Source organism: Oncorhynchus mykiss, chromosome 9, assembly GCF_057628025.1.
Source record: "Oncorhynchus mykiss isolate SJ-2025 chromosome 9, ASM5762802v1, whole genome shotgun sequence".
Lineage (NCBI taxonomy): Eukaryota > Metazoa > Chordata > Actinopteri > Salmoniformes > Salmonidae > Oncorhynchus > Oncorhynchus mykiss.
The window spans coordinates 44,282,399-44,299,898 of NC_143030.1; the positions used below are offsets into that span (position 1 = coordinate 44,282,399).

Genomic DNA, 17,500 nt, shown 5'->3' on the forward strand with positions numbered 1-17,500 from the left:
TGTTTCAACCCGGCTCGTGGGAAGTGACAAAGAGCTCTTATAGGACCAGGGCACAAATAATAATATAATAATAATCAATACTTTTGCTCTTTATTTAACCATCTTACATGTAAAACCTTATTTTTTCATCGAAAATTGTGACTAACTCACCACGGGTTAATGAGAAGGGTGTGCTTGAAAGGGTGCACATAATTCCGCAATGTTGGGTTGTATTGGAGAGAGTCTCAGTCTTAAATCATTTTCCACACACAGTCTGTGCCTGTATTTAGTTTTCATGCTAATGAGGGCCGAGAATCCACTCTCACATATCCACTCTCACATAGGTCCGTGGTTGCAAAGGGCATCAGTGTCTTAACAGCGCGATTTGCCAAGGCAGGATACTCTGAGTGCAGCCTAATCCAGAAATCTGGCAGTCTCTTCTGATTAAATACAATTTTTGCAGAACTTCTTGTTGCAATTTTGATGAGGCTCTCTTGTTCAGATATCGCTAAGTGGACTGGAGGCAGGGCATGAAAGGGATAATGAATCCAGTTGTTTGTATCATCCGTTTTGGGAAAGAACCTGCGTATTTGCGCACCCAACTCACTCGGGTGCTTAGCTATTTCACATTTGACATTGTCCATAAGCTTGATTTGCACACAACAAAAATCATACAATGATGGAAAGACCTTGTCCTTGTTAATGCAGACAGAAAATAGTTTCTTAATCATAGCCTCAACATTGAATATAGTTGCGGAGAGTCCCTGTAATCCTAGATTCAGATCATTCAGGTGAGAAAAAACATCACCCAGATAGGCCAGTCGTGTGAGAAACTCATCATCATGCAAGAGGTCAGACACGTGAAACTTTAAGCTTGTCTCTCAAAAAAACGTCAATACTTTGCCCCTTGATAACCAGCGCACTTCTGTATGTTGTAAAAGTGTTACATGGTCGCTGCCCATATCATTGCATAGTGCAGAAAATACACAACAGTTCAGGGGCCTTGCTTTAACAAAGTTAACCATTTTCACTGTAGTGTCCAAAACGTCTTTCAAGCTGTCAGTCATTCCCTTGGCAGCAAGAGCCTCTCGGTGGATGCTGCAGTGTACCCAAGTGGAGTCGGGAGCAACTGCTTGTACGCGCGTTAACACTTCACTTTGTCTCCCTGTCATGGCTTTTGCACCATCAATACAGATACCAAAACATCTTGACCCCCAAAGTCCATTTGATGTCACAAAGCTGTCCAGTACTTAAAAAATATCCTCTCCTGTTGTCCTGGTTTGCAGTGGTTTGCAGAAGAGGATGTTTTCCTTAAAATTGATCCCCCATAAACGTAATGAACAAATACCAGGAGCTGTGCGAGGCCCGCCACGTCTGTTGACTCATCCAGCTGTAACACATATAATTCACTGGCTTGTATGCGAAGCAGTAAAGGTTTCAAAACATCTCCTGCCATGTCACTGATGTGTCATGAGACATTGTCTGATTCGTTTTTTGGGCCTTTTCCCCCCAGCATTGTCCCAGCCATGTCCACGGCAGCAGGAAGAATGAAGTCCTCCACAATAGTATGGGGCATGCCTGTCCTAGCCACTCGGTAGCTCACCATATAAGATGATTCTAGCCCCTTCTTATTAATGGTATCTGTTGCTTTTATACATGTCTTACTACGAGAAAGTCATCTTAATTCTCGCTCAAAAAACTCCCGTGGCTTTTTTTTTCTTTTTTTTTCTAAATGTCTGCGCAAGAGTGAAGGTTTCATCGAGTTGTGAGATAGTACTTTTGCAAATTTAACACACCGTGGCTGAGGAAAGGCACTACTCTCAAAATAAGTGAACCCCAAATCAATGTAGTTCTTCGATGGTCCAACGTTATTGTCTGTTGTTTGGTGCTTTCCCAGGTAAGGAGGCAGTAGCTCTTCAGCTGCATCAGATTCACAACTGTCAGTGTCCATGCTAGCTGGGCTAACAACAAATGTAGAATTACTGATGCTAGCATTGGATGTGTTCGTGGAAGCAGAACAACTTCTGTCGTCGACAGGTGCAGGTGTAGTACTGCTGGTAGTAGCAGTACTACCAGTAGATGTCACGCTCGTCGTAATGAGTAGACCAAGGCGCAGCGTGAGTGGAGTTCCACATATTTTTTATAAATCGAAACTCAATAAACAAAAACATTAAAGCACAAACTAAATGTGACGCTACTGGTGTGCATTCAGGCAACTAAATGTAGACAAGATCCCACGAATAACAATGGGAAATGGCTACCTAAATATGATCCCCAATGAGAGACAACAATAAACAGCTGCCTGTGATTGGGAACCATTTCAGGCCACCATAGAAATACATTTCACCTAGACGACCGTGGATCATCGCCGGAGGCTCCAGACCGTGGATCATTGCCAGAGGAACCGGACCATAGATTGTTGCAGGAGGCTCTGGACTGAGAACCCCTGCCGAAGGCTCTGGACCGCAGACCGTCGCTTGAGGCTCCGGACCGCCAACCGTTGCTGGAGGCTCCGGACCGCCAACTGTAGACCGTCTCAGGAGGTTCTGGGCCGTAGACCGTCTCAGGAGGTTCTGGACTGTAGACCGTCTCAGGAGGTTCCGGACTGTAGACCGTCTCAGGAAGTTCCGGACCGTAGACTGTCTCAGGAGGTTCTGGACTGTAGACCGTCTCAGGAGGTTCCGGACTGTAGACCGTCTCAGGAGGTTCCGGACTGTGTACCGTCGCTGGAGGTTCCGGACTGTGAAACGTCGCCGGAAGCTCTGGACTGGAAACTGTTGCCGGAAGCTCTGGACTGGGAACTGTCGCCGGAAGCTCTGGACTGGGAACTGTCGCCGGAAGCTCTGGACTGGGAACTGTCGCCGGAAGCTCTGGACTGTGGAGGCGCACTGGAGGCCTGATGCGTGGTGCCGGCACTGGTGGTACCGGGCTGGTGCCACACACCTCAGGGCGAGTGTGGGGAGGAGGCACAGGACGTACTGGACTGTGGAGGCGCACTGGAGGCCAGGTGCGTGGGACAGGTACAGGTGGCACCGGGCTGATGACAGGCCCCTCAGGGCGAGTGCGAGGAAGAGGCACAGGACGTACTGGACTGTGGAGGCGCACTTTAGGCCTGATGTGTGGGACCGGTACAGGTGGCACCGGGCTGATGACACGCACCTCAGGGCGAGTGCTGGCAGGAGGCACAGGATGCACTGGACTGTGGAGGCGCACTGGAGGTCTAGAGCGCAGAGCTGGCACAACCCTTGTTGTGGAAACTGGATGCTCACTCCAGCCCGGCAAGTGCAGGAAGCTGGCACAGGACGCACTAGGCTGTGAAGGCGCACTGGCGACACAGTGCGTAGAACCGCTGCAGGATATCCTGGACCGAGGAGACGTACTGGAGACCAGGAGCGCTGAACCGGCACAATCCGTCCTGGCTGAATGCCCACTCTAGCCCGGCAACTGCGGGATGCTGGAACAGAGCGCACCGGGCTGTGAATGCGCACTGGAGACACCGTGCGCATCACCGCATAACACGGTGCCTGACCGGTCACACGCTACCCACGGTAAGCATGGGGAGTTGGCTCAGGTCTAAACCCTGAATCCGCCAATTTCCCCGTGTGCCTCCCCCCTCCAATTTTTTTGGGGCTGCCTCTCGCCCCAACCAACACAGAGAATAAACAGCTTACTATGGTCAGGGTGTGACAGTAGAGCTGTTATGTGTCTCTAAGGGCCTTACTTTGTTGAACCATTTATCCATTTTCAAGCAAATGGAATGAGCAGCAGCTATGTTTGGCTACATACATACCGTTAGTGGAATTCCCGTGACGAGTAATGGTTAATGTGATTCGATGTTCATTATTTGACTAGGCTACCTGTATTTGACATTGTGTTGTTATTTCGATGAACACTAGATGGTTTAATTAGATTTTTTGGCAGTGAAACGAGGCTATTCAGGCAAGAAAAAAAACTCACCCAAATGTATGGCCCCGTTGGAAAATATAAATGGACTGTTTTTTGTATGTTTATTTGGTGTACCCAGACGGCATTGCTTACCCCATTTTGGGAATACCTGATCTGGAAGAATTCAGAGGATGTGACAAATAAACTCGAACCGGGAGAATGTTTACTGGTTGCTCAGGAGGTAAAGGGGAAGTCAGATGTGTGGAATAAATTTGACTAGTTGTGGAAAATACTGGAGATCTAGAAAAAGAAGGCAAGGAGCCAGCACTGCGTACATATTGTGTGCCAAACAGGTGCCGTTAGATTACAATATCATTTCTCTGGCCTTTTGGAACAATGTAAATACTAGAGAGTCTGTTGTAACATTTTTTTTGTTTTTGCCTTTTTGCCTTTATTACAGCAAAGACTAAAACCAGTCGGCATTCATTCATGAATGCAATTTCCAACATGGAACGGTTTATTTTTTGTTTGTGCTAATTTTTCAAGGGTCACTTTGTTATTTTATTTAAAACTAAAATGCTTGAATGCATGTCAAATCGTGAGCGACTGGTATGCTGTGTGATGATATTAATAAATGAATGATTGATTGATACAGTACTGTAGCCTTTATACGTTTTGAAATATAGGCCTAAGTAAGTTCCGCTATTCAGACTAAACAGGATGCTTAGTCTGGCCTACAGCTCGATGGTGGTTATACAAGGCTCCTATACTAAGCCTACTAATGATAATGACATGACTTATTACTATAATAATGATGATCATAACAATAATAGTAATAAGAACAATAAGGAGATCAAGAAAAAGGATGGTTATTATTTTTTATAAATAGTCAATGCTTTTTATGACAATTTGGAACCGTGTAAATAACACTACATACTGTAGATTATAAATAATACCAGAGAGGCTGTTCTAAAGGAAAAAGTGTAAAGTCTTCATTACAGTATAGCAAAGATCAAAACCAGCCGAATGTGTTTATTTTGTGGTTGCATGAGGCTTGGTTCTCCTGGAACCAGTAGGCTAGTAAACAAACACTCAAACAGGCAACAGAAGCACGATCTGTCTTGTTTCTGTAGCCTTTGGAAAGTATTCAGACCCCTTGAAATGTTCCACTATTTGTTAATTAAGTTACAGCCCTATTCTAAAATTGACTTAAAAAATATGTTCCTCAGCAATCTACACACAATACCCCATAATGACAAAGAAAACATGTTTTTAGACATTTTTGCTCATTTATTTAAAAAAAAAAAGAAACAGAAATACCTTATTTACATGAGTATTCAGACCATTTGCTATGAGACTTGAAATTTAACTCAGGTGCATCCTGTTTTCAATGATCATCCTTGAGATGTTTTTACAACTTGATTGGAGTCAACCTGTGGTGTATTCAATTGATTGACATGATTTGGAAAGGCACACACTTGTCTATATATAAGGTTGCACAGTTGACAGTGCATGTCAGAGCAAAGAACAAGCAATGAGGTTGAAGGAATTGTCCGTAGAGCTCCAAAACAGGATTGTGTTGAGGCACAGATCTGGGGAAGGGTACCAAAAAATGTCTGCAGCATTGAAGGTCCCCAAGAACACAGTGGCCTCCATCATTCTTAAATAGAAGACATTTGGAACCACCAAGACTCTTCCGAGAGCTGGCCGCCCAGCCAAACTGAGCAATCGGGGGAGAAGGGCCTTGGTCAGGGAGGTGACCAAGAACCCAATGGTCACTCTGACAGAGCCATAGACTTCTTCTGTGGCGATAAGAGAACCTTCCAGAAGGACAACCATTTCTGCAGCACTCCACCAATCAAGCCTTTATGGTAGAGTCACCAGACGGAAGCCACTCCTCAGTAAAATACACATGACAGCCCGCTTGGAGTTTGACAAAAAGCACCTAAAGACTCTCAGACCATGAGAAACAAGATTCTCTGGTCTGATGAAACCAAGATTGAACTCTTTGGCCTGAATGCCACGTGTCACGTCTGGAGGAAATCTGGCACCATCCCTATGGTGAAGCATGGCGGTGGCAGCATCATGCTGTGGGGATGTTTTTCAGCGGCATGGACTGGGAGACAAGTCAGGATCGAGGCAAAGATTAACGGAGCAAAGTACAGAGAGATTCTTGATGAAAATCTGCTCCAGATCGCTCCGGACCTCAGACTGGGGCAAAGGTTCACCTTCCAACAGGACAACGATCCTAAGCGCACAGACAAGACAACGCAGGAGTGGCTTCGGGACAAGTCTCTGAATGTCCTTGAGTGGCTTGAACCCGATCAAACATCTCTGGAGAGACCTGAAGATAGCTGTGCTGTAACGCTCCCCATCCAACCGGACAGAGCTTGAGAGGATCTGCAGAAAGAAATGAGAGAAACTCCCCAAATACACATGTGCCAAGCTTGTAGTGTCATACTCAAGAAGACCCGAGGCTGTAATCGCTGCCAAAGGTGCTTCAACAAAGTACTGAGTAAAGGATCTGAATACTTATGTAAATGTGATATTTCCGTTTGCTTTGTCATTATGGGGTATTGTGTGTAGATTGATGAGGGAAAATAACAATTGAATCAATTTTAGAATACGTAACAAAATGTGGAAAAAGTCAAGGGGTCTGAATACTTTCTGAATGGACTGTAAAAGCCAGGCACGTTTAACATTTCGGTCATTGATTATAGACCCAATTAAGTTGGGGTTTCCTCTCTCCCCACTTTTCTTCTACAATTAGGAAATGGGCTGTTTTTTCACCTCCTAACTCCGCTGCTGCCTCCACTGCATTGTTCTCAATGCCGAAATGCAGGTTAACTTTGCTATTATGCACATAGCAACATAGTCTAGGAAAAGACGACAACTCAACAGTGCACTGATGTGCTTCAGAACCGCGGACAGCGACCGCTAACCAACATGGGAGAAAGCGCATCTGTTATAAAATAATATAATTTGTATTAGTGTTGCACCATTGTTCCTAAATAATATAGCCATATACAATTTCAGTTGCACAATTTCAGTCCCATCCCCACGGCCTCCACAATGGATCAGTCCATTCAGAAAGGCACCAATCAGACAGGTGTACACAATTATATTTTTTTCTTTTTTTGCTACTGCTCACTAAAGAAATCTCGGTCGACCAACAGCCTATCGACCAAACAATTGACCAGTCCACTAAATGGGGTCAACCCTACATCACACACACACACATATGCAGGCACACACACACACACACACACACACACACACACACACACACACACACGCGCGCGTGCGCGCAGGCACACACACATGCAGGCACATGAATGATGATGACTGGTTCCAATATTCCAAGCACGACGCCGGAAGGTGTAAATGCAAACTGGGTACATCTACTTTAGTTGTAAAACGGGTGATTAAGTAAAGGCAAGTTGCTCCTTTAACAGTCAACGAGGCGTACATACACTCATAGATCACAGACCACAGCCCCAACAATCACTACCAATGAAGGTCTGATCTGAAATGATCTGAAATAGGCAACTCATAGGAAGCATCATTTTAATGAATGTGGTACTTGGATTTAATGGGAAGAATGAAGAGGAAGAATAAGAAGTAAAAGAGAGAAACAGGGAAGAGAGGGAAACAGAACGACTAGGGGGCTTCACAGAGAAATAGAGATGTGAAGGGAATGAAAAAGAGAAAAGGATGTAGAGAGATGTGAAGGAGGGGGAGAGAGAACGTTGAAGACATAAAGAGCAGGGGAGATGAGGAGGAGAACGGCTGACAGGAACAGAGGACATGGAGAGACAATGAGGAGAGGAGGGGAAGAGACAGAGAGAGGAAGAGATGGTGATAGCTCTTGGGGGAGTCTGTGTACTTACTCAGTGTGGTGATAGAGCCAGCCTGTCCTTCCTCTAGGCTACATGTTGTATATGGTCATACTGGACTGTGCTCCTTCCCCGAACCAGGGAGGACATGCACTGGAATATACTCCTTTGACACCCTCTCTTCCTCCTTCTACCTCTCTCTCTCTCTCTCTCTCTCTCTCTCTCTCTCTCTCACTCTCTCCCTCACACCAATCACATACGCACAGACCTTCTGCTAAGAGCTAAAGTACGTCACTTGATGAAATCCACCTTCCTCTTTCTCTCTCATCTCTCTCTCTCTCTCTCTCTCTCTCGCTATCTCTCTCTCCCTCTCTTGCCTTCAATCCGTTCCTGTCTTCTCAGTCCTGTAGTCAGAGGAAAACTTGATCATGTCTCATCAAGTCAAGCTACTCGTGTTAACATAGCCCTTCCCTTCACTCACACACTGTCACTACAGCATCTGAGAATGGGAACAGATCAGTATTTAACTTCACAGCATTATAAACATGATTTCTACCACAGCTATGTTCATGAGGCTGTTGTGAATGTATATTACTACTATCAGGGTGTGTATATTTCACATAGTGTACATTGTACTTGTGGAAACACATTCCAACAGTATATTGTGTTCTACTGTCTGCAGTAATGAGTCATACTGCTACGCTATGGGTGGAGCCCCTATCCATCCCTATTACAAGGAAAACATATTTAAACAAAGAAAGTACAAAGTACCTGTCTTGTTTAAGGCATTTTGCGTTCTTTTGGTAGCCTTTTCCTGCAGTCAATGACCAAAAGCGTCCTCTTTGGCCTCATGGGTGGAATGTTATTCCTATTTTTCATAATTTCATCCTTAATAAAGATTATTTTTTTTTTAAATCTGATGAAAATCTGGTGTTTCTATGGCAGGTTTTGTTATATTTCAGTCTTCTGTGATGTATATAAAGTGTAATGTTGGAATGCTAACTCTAAATGGAATACATTTCAAGTCTATATATGACATGGTACAGGTGTCTTCTTTTTTTTAAACCCATAACCATGTGTGTGAGGTGTATACTTTTGTTTCAAAGTAGATTTGTTTAAGACTACCCAGAAACACTCTGTGTGACCCTGTTTTAGCACACTGAGGTAAAGGCTTAGTAATTTGTAATATTATGGTATTATCAAGTGCTAATAAGTAGCTACAACAAGCCAGCAATCCACCAAATACAGAGACACTCACGCACACACACACACACACACACACACACACACACACACACACACACACACACACACACACACACACACACACACGCAAAACCTCAATGAAATGAGAGGGAACAATACAACTGTATCTGTATAGATGTAAGGTGCGAAGCTGGTGAGATATAGAAGGTTAAACACACCACCTCACCCTGGATCTGAAAAAGAGTCCAATTCATATTGAAGACCCTGCGATATTCTCAGGGATTACGAAAGTTTTCACTGAGCCACTAATCGGTATAACTAATGTCCCCTCCTAAATAAAATGTCTGTTTCAGCCATTTCTCCTCCATCCCTCCTTCCCTGGCTCGCGCCAACGCTTCTGACAACTAGCTACATTTCTCACTCTGTCTTCATACTTATTTCTTTATACTGTTCTCAGTGCATGTTTCAGTCATGCCTTTTTTGACAGATACTCCGGTGACTGATTGAGTGGATTCGTCTTTACTTCTGTGCACAAAGAAAGAAGGTAAAAAAATATATAAAGAAACACGAGGCACAAACCAGAGAGGATAAAGGGGGGTCATATGGATTGTAAAACCTGTGTTAAAACCAAGAGGCCTTAAGAAGAACAAGACCTAAACCAAGCACCCAGTGTACCAGCGCTCAGAAACATTAGCCTCTCCCTGTTAACTGGTGTCTGGTACACATACACATTATTCCATTTGCCAAGGGGTGTAAGGATTCACCCCAGGCTTTTTGGCATTCCCTTTGCTCCCATAATCATGGGGAAGAAGAGGCCTCTGACTCACAGCGTTGTTGTCAGTCTTGGACTCATGCAGTGTAACCTGATTGAAGCTCTTTGATTTCTCCACATAGAGCTTCTACAGGGGCTCAGAGGTCCCCTCTACTGGGCCAGACGCTACACTGCAGCCGCCTGGATGGTTACTGCACTGACACGCTTACCAAGTCCAATTCATCTGCAGATACAGAGCATGGAGAACATACATCAAACATACATCAAGCATACAGAATGAAAAAAAAAAACACTTCCTGAATTCACGGCAGGACATTATTAGGGGAAAAGAGACCCAAAAAGGTTCTGTTAAGCGTGGTGACAAATCTAAATTCAAGGGCAGTGTTATCTTAACCTAATTTCTCTCTCCCTTTTTTTCAGCAGCTATTGAGATTCTCTTAAATAACATCACATCTGCACCCCTTGCCACTCGCGCTTGCTTGACCTGAAAGCATGAATTAACCACTGAGGCTGGGATGGGATTTTCATGCAACAAACTGCTGCTACAAATCCAACACTGACCTCCACTGGAAATGTTAAGAATTACATTCAAATGTTTTACCAGTAAAAGCTCATTCAACCACAGGAGGTTGGTGGCACCTTCATTGGGGAGGAGGGCTCATAGTAATGGCTGGAACGGAATCAATGGAATGGTATCAAACTCATCAAACACCTGGTGTCCCTGTTTTTGGTACCATTCCATTCACTCCATTCCATACGTTATTATGAGCCCTCCTCCCCTCAGCAGCCTATTGTGAATTAAACCAAATAAAACGCCTCATAGTAAAGACATCGCAGTGATTGGTTACTATAAGATTGAGAATAAAACCAAGGCAACGGTCACTTTCAAAAACCTAAACCGAAAAGTGTCTCGACACCCTTTCCGTTAGTGCTTGTGGAATGTGGTATGACAGTGTTGAATTGACACAAGATCCTTGGTTATGCCATTCACACTGCACACTGACCATGGCAACAGGAGCTAGTGAAGGACTCTAAAGTTACCTGTCTTTTGATGAAGCTGGAGGTGGTGTCTGAGGACGTGCTGCCATCCGAACGTTTGAACCGACTTTTCCTCTTAGGCAACTTCCTGGGCAGCTGTTGCAGAGGAGAGAGGGTGAGAAAGGAAAGGAAGAGAGAGGAGGCAACGAGAGATGAGACAGGAATCAGAATGACATAAAACGACAGGGGGAAAGAAGGGGTGTAAAGTAAGATGAGGACAAAGTTTTAAAAAGAGAGAGGGGCATTAAGAACAAAGAGAATTAAGAGGAAAGCGAGAGAAATTATAATAAAGGATGAAAGAGAGTGAGAAATGAGAAAAGAAGAGAAAATGGGTAGAGAGGGGAAGAGAGGGGAAGAGAGTCAACGGTACAAGATATTAGGCTTTGGCAGCATTATAACAAACCTTGCTGTTGCTTCACCCTGCTAGCATTCACCAGTGTTATGGCTGCAATGCAGAGCTATAGATTGGTCATTTTTACCTAGCCTAGTACCCTTTCCTGAAACGAGTGGCTTTAATATATATGTTATATCATGTACATGTTTACTCATGTATTTCTATAGATAGAACAAGAACAAGTCAAGTGCATTGTCAAATCTTCAAATAGCTCAATTTCTCAAATCCTATTACAAGGTATGATAGATCAATGTCTAAAACAAACTATTCTTCTGGCTGGATATATGGGTCGTTCCACCAATTCGGTGCATCTTAAGAGGTTCGATTTAAAAAAAAAAGACTATATTAAGTGCCTATTAAGTGTCAAATTAAGTAACAGGGATGACCATTTGTTCCCCTTGTGACAGGGAATCTTGTTGTGTGCAACAGGAAGTGGCAATTGTTATGCTCAACCAGGTCAGTTTTCCACCACATTTAACTATTAGATGTTCATTGCTCCTTCAGATTTAATTTTAATTTTTTTTTTAAAGAATAGTTTCAACATATTAAAATGAGAGTTCAGTTCACGTAACAGGGTTAACCTAAAAACAAGAGACAGGTTTTTTTTTTTTTACCTTAAAATGAATCACTAATTACATTGAATACATTTTAATCTTCAGAAATGACTTTGTCAAAGCAACGTAATAATTGGGGCTTTTCAACTAAACTTAGATAAACGTTGGGGATAAGTGGTTTAGAATCTTCCTACAAGTCACTGAGGGACAAATCAAAATGCTGAATTTGGGCACTGTAGCAAGTCTTTATTCATATTCAAAATCAGAATTTCTGAAACATGTCCATGTGGACCATATTAAAGTGAATTTCATTTAATATGAGGTTTTTAAAGTACAATACGTGTGCACAATTTCTACCTAAAATATCAAAGGGACACAAAAGGTACTCATTTCGTGGAATGACCCACATGTAATGACTGTCTGGATAATAATGCGTGTCTAGTAGTGGATGATATTTCTCAAACCATTGATTAAATGTATTTATTGGGGACAAAGGCTGACGCAGAACTGTAAATAGTCATGAACCATGTAGGCAATTGGGCACACCTTGTTCTGGACTACCCTGTGAGTGCGAGCTTAGCATTTTCTTGGTAGATAAGTTTATTATAATTTTGTTGTTGGGGGGGGGGGGGGGGGGGTGGACATGCATTCACAATACAGAATATGGACAGACGTACAGCCAGCCAGCCCACTGTAGATCTATACGAATCCACCACTCAATAAAGTCTCGTTGGATTGGATTTAGCTCCCACCCAACGGTTACTTTGATGCCAAAACCTAATGCTAGAGTGCCTTTGCAATTGCGTTTTAATAAAAGCTCTGAAATAAGTAGGCTACAGGTGAGCCAATCTACTCGAACAAGAAGTGCTTGATATTCACGGTTTCTTACCCGCCACAGATGAAACGTTAAAACAGTTAAATATAAGACACGTGATATCTGTTTTTGGTTGAGTATAACGCATTGTACGCAGATCTTAAGCAGGAAATGCATTCAAATAAATAATAAAACACCATTGCACAATACATATTGAAAATCAGAAGAATAGAGGCCTGAATTGCGATTAGAAATCAGAGTGAGTGAAGAACACACTTCAGCAATAAACATTGTAGACCTATCAATCATCTTATCGACTTTCTTTATAACGACAATTAAATAGCCTAGATAACCGATCGAATTAAACGGATAACATAATCCCATCGTGTGGCATAGCCTTTTGCTTATTTTCACCAATCGGCAGTTTCAAAACGATATTCCACTGGCGTAGGTAGAAACTATTGCCAAGGCTGTACGCTTTCATTTCAACAACAAGTAGCAAAACGTTAACCATTTTCAAGCTCTACTTTGCTGAGAGCTATCTAAAAAGAAGAGACCTACCTGAAAATTGTGAGACTGTGAGCCTGTTTCGACACCAGGCAGTGGGTCTGCGGACGATTTGGACATTTTGACTTGCACCATCTAATTGAGAGCGCAGGGAGGCGGGATGCACACAGACATCGGTTATTGGAAAAAACGCTGATACCAACATTACATCTATGTGCAGTGGAAGAGGGAGGGTGTACCGTAGTAGAATAGGGTGAGGGTGTGGGGCGAGAGAGCTACGTGGATATATGATAAACAAAATATATTTTCTGCATCAAGGAAGGAAAAATATATCACTATAAAAAAATATATCGAGTCAAGATGTATACTATACTAGCCGATGAGCTCTCATTTGCCCTCGATAGAGTATCCCTGTATATTTGCGTCGCATCCTCTCTCTCTCTCTCTCTCTCTCTCTCTCTCTCTCTCTCTCTCTCTCTCTCTCTCTCTCTCTCTCTCGCTCTCTCTCTCTCTCTCTCTATCTCCCTCTTTCATTCTGCCTCTCTCTGTGCTCGCTATGAAAGGGTCTCACAGAAGGCTGCTCAATTGGCATAACAGCTAATCCGTGCAGAAATGAAATGATTCTGTTTTTCAAGTTGGTATTATAAAATGTGGGTCATTCGTTTGAGCAAATGTTATTTTTTAATAAATAACAACAGAAATATTGTTTTAGTACTATTTCAATTATGTGTGCTAAATAAAAGTAAAGGATTAGTGTTTCCTACTGAATATGATTCGTGGTTGAGTGATGTGTTTCATCATTTGGAATACCATGTAAACTATAGTTATATATTATAGGCCAAGTGGATACTGGGGACAGGTGTAACATATTTGAGATTTTTCTATTTCTGTTTGAGTTAGAGGTATTCAAATTTACCATGATAACATTCATCTATTGGTAGAATTTCGAGTAGGCCCACATTAGTCGAGGTTCGTGGTAACCATACAATGGGTCAGTTGTAGCACTTTCTTTAATGGTAAAAATGAAGGCGTATTGTCATCTCCTCTTAAATTAATATATTGATTAATACACAATCTAAAAATATATAATATTTTCTTCAGTTGGTCATAATATTCCTATATGTTTTTTCTTCCGTAAATGTTAGAGTAACCTATGTCAAAAGCCGCAGGTAGCCTAAATAAGGCCTACTAACGACATACTGAAGTTGTCTGCGTGAATTCATTGTGCCCTGTACCGCCGCACAAACATTCAGCACCATGGACAGCGCCACGATCAAACCAGAGAGGATTTCAGCACCACCGGTCGCCGGTCAGCGCCGCACCTATATTACCGCGCCCAGCCCACCTCACTGCTCGTAATAAGTATACACAGCTCACCTGTGCTGAGGTTTGTTCTAGTGGTCTGCTTATTGGTCTGCTTATCGTGGACAGATTTTTACGGGAGTAAACCCTCTCACTGTGCCTCTTCTTCTCGGGTGTGGCTCTGTGCAGGAGGAAGGATTGGAGGAGGAAGGAGGATTGCCATGATCTTTGCTATTGCTCCCTTTCCCCTCATTTGGAATAGTTCACGTTTAGAAAATAAATGGAAGATAATGGCAGCTACTGCTTCTTTGGCATCCATTGGATTCGTGCTAAACTGTGGTCCTTAGTTAGGCTATCATGTACATTACAATACCATTTACTGGAACCATTATTAAGTCCCAGTTGAGACCAAAGTATATTTTCCAAGGCAGCCCTGCATGGTAAGACCAAGCAATTACAACTACACTATGAAACAAAGACAAATGACATAAAGAATGTCAATAACAGCTTTGGAGCACCTTCAATGAAATCTTGGGGGAAAAATGTGAAAAAGGCGAAAAAAGGGCGAACTCCATCATTCATTGAATCAGATGACTCATTCATCACAAAACCCACTGATATTGCCAACTACTTTAATGCTTTTTTCATTGGTAAGATTGGAAAACTTAGGGATGACATGCCAGTAACAAACACTGACACGACACATCCAAGTACTGTATATCTGACCAAGAATTGTCATTTAGAATTCCGCTAAGTGAGTGTGGAAGAGGCAAACAAATTATAGTTTTCTATCAACAATGACAAGCTTGGATGTAAAATTACTGAGTATAAAATCAGATGATATTGCCATATTTTCAATTTAAGCCTACTAGAAAGTGTGTGCCCTAAGAATAGTAAAGCCCCCTTTAATTAATGGCTGAAATAGCCGACCAATCAGCCTGTTACCAACCTTTGGTAAAGTTTTGAAAAAAATGGTGTTTGACCACATACAATGCTATTTTACAGTAAACAAGTTGACAACAGACTTTCAGCATGCTTATAAGGAAGGACATTCAACAAGCACAGCACTTACACAAATGGCTGATGATTCAATGTGGCTTTTGACTTTATCGATCATAGTCTGCTGCTGTAAAAACGCATGTGTTATTGTCACGCCCTGACCTTAGAGGTTTTTATGTCTCCATTTTGGTTTGGTCAGGGTGTGATTTGGGTGGGCATTCTATGTTCTTTTTTCTATGTTTTTGTATTTCTTTGTTTTGGCCGGGTATGGTTCTCAATCAGGGACTGCTGTCTATCGTTGTCTCTGATTGGGAACCATACTTAGGTAGCTTTTTCCCACATGGTTTTTGTGGGTAGTTACAGTGCCTTGCGAAAGTATTCGGCCCCCTTGAACTTTGCGACCTTTTGCCACATTTCAGGCTTCAAACATAAAGATATAAAACTGTATTTTTTTGTGAAGAATCAACAACAAGTGGGACACAATCATGAAGTGGAACGACATTTATTGGATATTTCAAACTTTTTTAACAAATCAAAAACGGAAAAATTGGGCTTGCAAAATTATTCAGCCCCCTTAAGTTAATACTTTGTAGCGCCACCGTTTGCTGCGATTACAGCTGTAAGTCGCTTGGGGTATGTCTCTATCAGTTTTGCACATCGAGAGACTGACATTTTTTCCCATTCCTCCTTGCAAAACAGCTCGAGCTCAGTGAGGTTGGATGGAGAGCCTTTGTGAACAGCAGTTTTCAGTTCTTTCCACAGATTCTCGATTGGATTCAGGTCTGGACTTTGACTTGGCCATTCTAACACCTGGATATGTTTATTTTTGAACCATTCCATTGAAGATTTTGCCTTATGTTTTGGATCATTGTCTTGTTAGAAGACAAATCTCCGTCCCAGTCTCAGGTCTTTTGCAGACTCCATCAGGTTTTCTTCCAGAATGGTCCTGTATTTGGATCCATCCATCTTCCCATCAATTTTAACCATCTTCCCTGTCCCTGCTGAAGAAAAGCAGGCCCAAACCATGATGCTGCCACCACCATGTTTGACAGTGTGGATGGTGTGTTCAGGGTGATTTGCTGTGTTGCTTTTACGCCAAACATAACGTTTTGCATTGTTGCCAAAAAGTTCAATTTTGGTTTCATCTGACCAGAGCACCTTCTTCCACATGTTTGGTGTGTCTCCCAGGTGGCTTGTGGCAAACTTTAAACAACACTTTTTATGGATATCTTTAAGAAATGGCTTTCTTCTTGCCACTCTTCCATAAAGGCCAGATTTGTGCAATATACGACTGATTGTTGTCCTATGGACAGAGTCTCCCACCTCAGCTGTAGATCTCTGCAGTTCATCCAGAGTGATCATGGGCCTCTTGGCTGCATCTCTGATCAGTCTTCTCCTTGTATGAGCTGAAAGTTTAGAGGGACGGCCAGGTCTTGGTAGATTTGCAGTGGTCTGATACTCCTTCCATTTCAATATTATCGCTTGCACAGTGCTTCCTGGGATGTTTAAAGCTTGGGAAATCTTTTTGTATCCAAATACGGCTTTAAACTTCTTCACAACAGTATCTCGGACCTGCCTGGTGTGTTCCTTGTTCTTCATGATGCTCTCTGCGCTTTTAACGGACCTCTGAGACTATCACAGTGCAGGTGCATTTATACGGAGACTTGATTACACACAGGTGGATTGTATTTATCATCATTAGTCATTTAGGTCAACATTGGATCATTCAGAGATCCTCACTGAACTTCTGGAGAGAGTTTGCTGCACTGAAAGTAAAGGGGCTGAATAATTTTGCACGCCCAATTTTTCAGTTTTTGATTTGTTAAAAAAGTTTGAAATATCCAATAAATGTCGTTCCACTTCATGATTGTGTCCCACTTGTTGTTGATTCTTCACAAAAAAATACAGTTTTATATCTTTATGTTTGAAGCCTGAAATGTGGCAAAAGGTCGTAAAGTTCAAGGGGGCCGAATACTTTCGCAAGGCACTGTATTTTCTGTTTAGTGTTTTGCACCTTACAGGACTGTTTCGGTCATTCGCGTTGTTATTTTTGTTTAGTGTTCAGTGAAAATAAAAAGTCATGAACACTTACCACGCTGCGCTTTGGTCCGATTCCTCTTCAGACGATGAAAACTGTGACAGTTATGGCTTTACATCCCCTGCTATGTTGTGGATAAATAGTTACCTGTCTAACAGAACACAGAGGGTGTTCTT

The 17,500-nt window shown here is 42.6% G+C and overlaps 1 protein-coding gene across 2 annotated transcripts in view; it reads right to left on the bottom strand.

Moving 5' to 3' along the window:
* The window catches only part of cacnb3a (calcium voltage-gated channel auxiliary subunit beta 3a), a 30,603-nt gene extending 17,142 nt beyond the window's left edge, over window positions 1-13,461 (bottom strand). The window contains exons 1-2 of one of the 2 annotated variants that reach the window (XM_036987948.2): window positions 13,040-13,461; window positions 10,720-10,812 (exon numbers count right to left, since the gene is read on the bottom strand). In XM_036987948.2, coding sequence (XP_036843843.1) covers window positions 10,720-10,812; window positions 13,040-13,120 — 174 coding nt within the window. In that variant the 5' untranslated portion in view covers window positions 13,121-13,461. Of the gene's footprint in view, window positions 1-7,754; window positions 7,976-10,719; window positions 10,813-13,039 lie in introns of those variants that run through there. The other variant, XM_090184268.1, reaches the window with a different exon arrangement.
* Window positions 13,462-17,500: the final 4,039 nt, after the last annotated feature.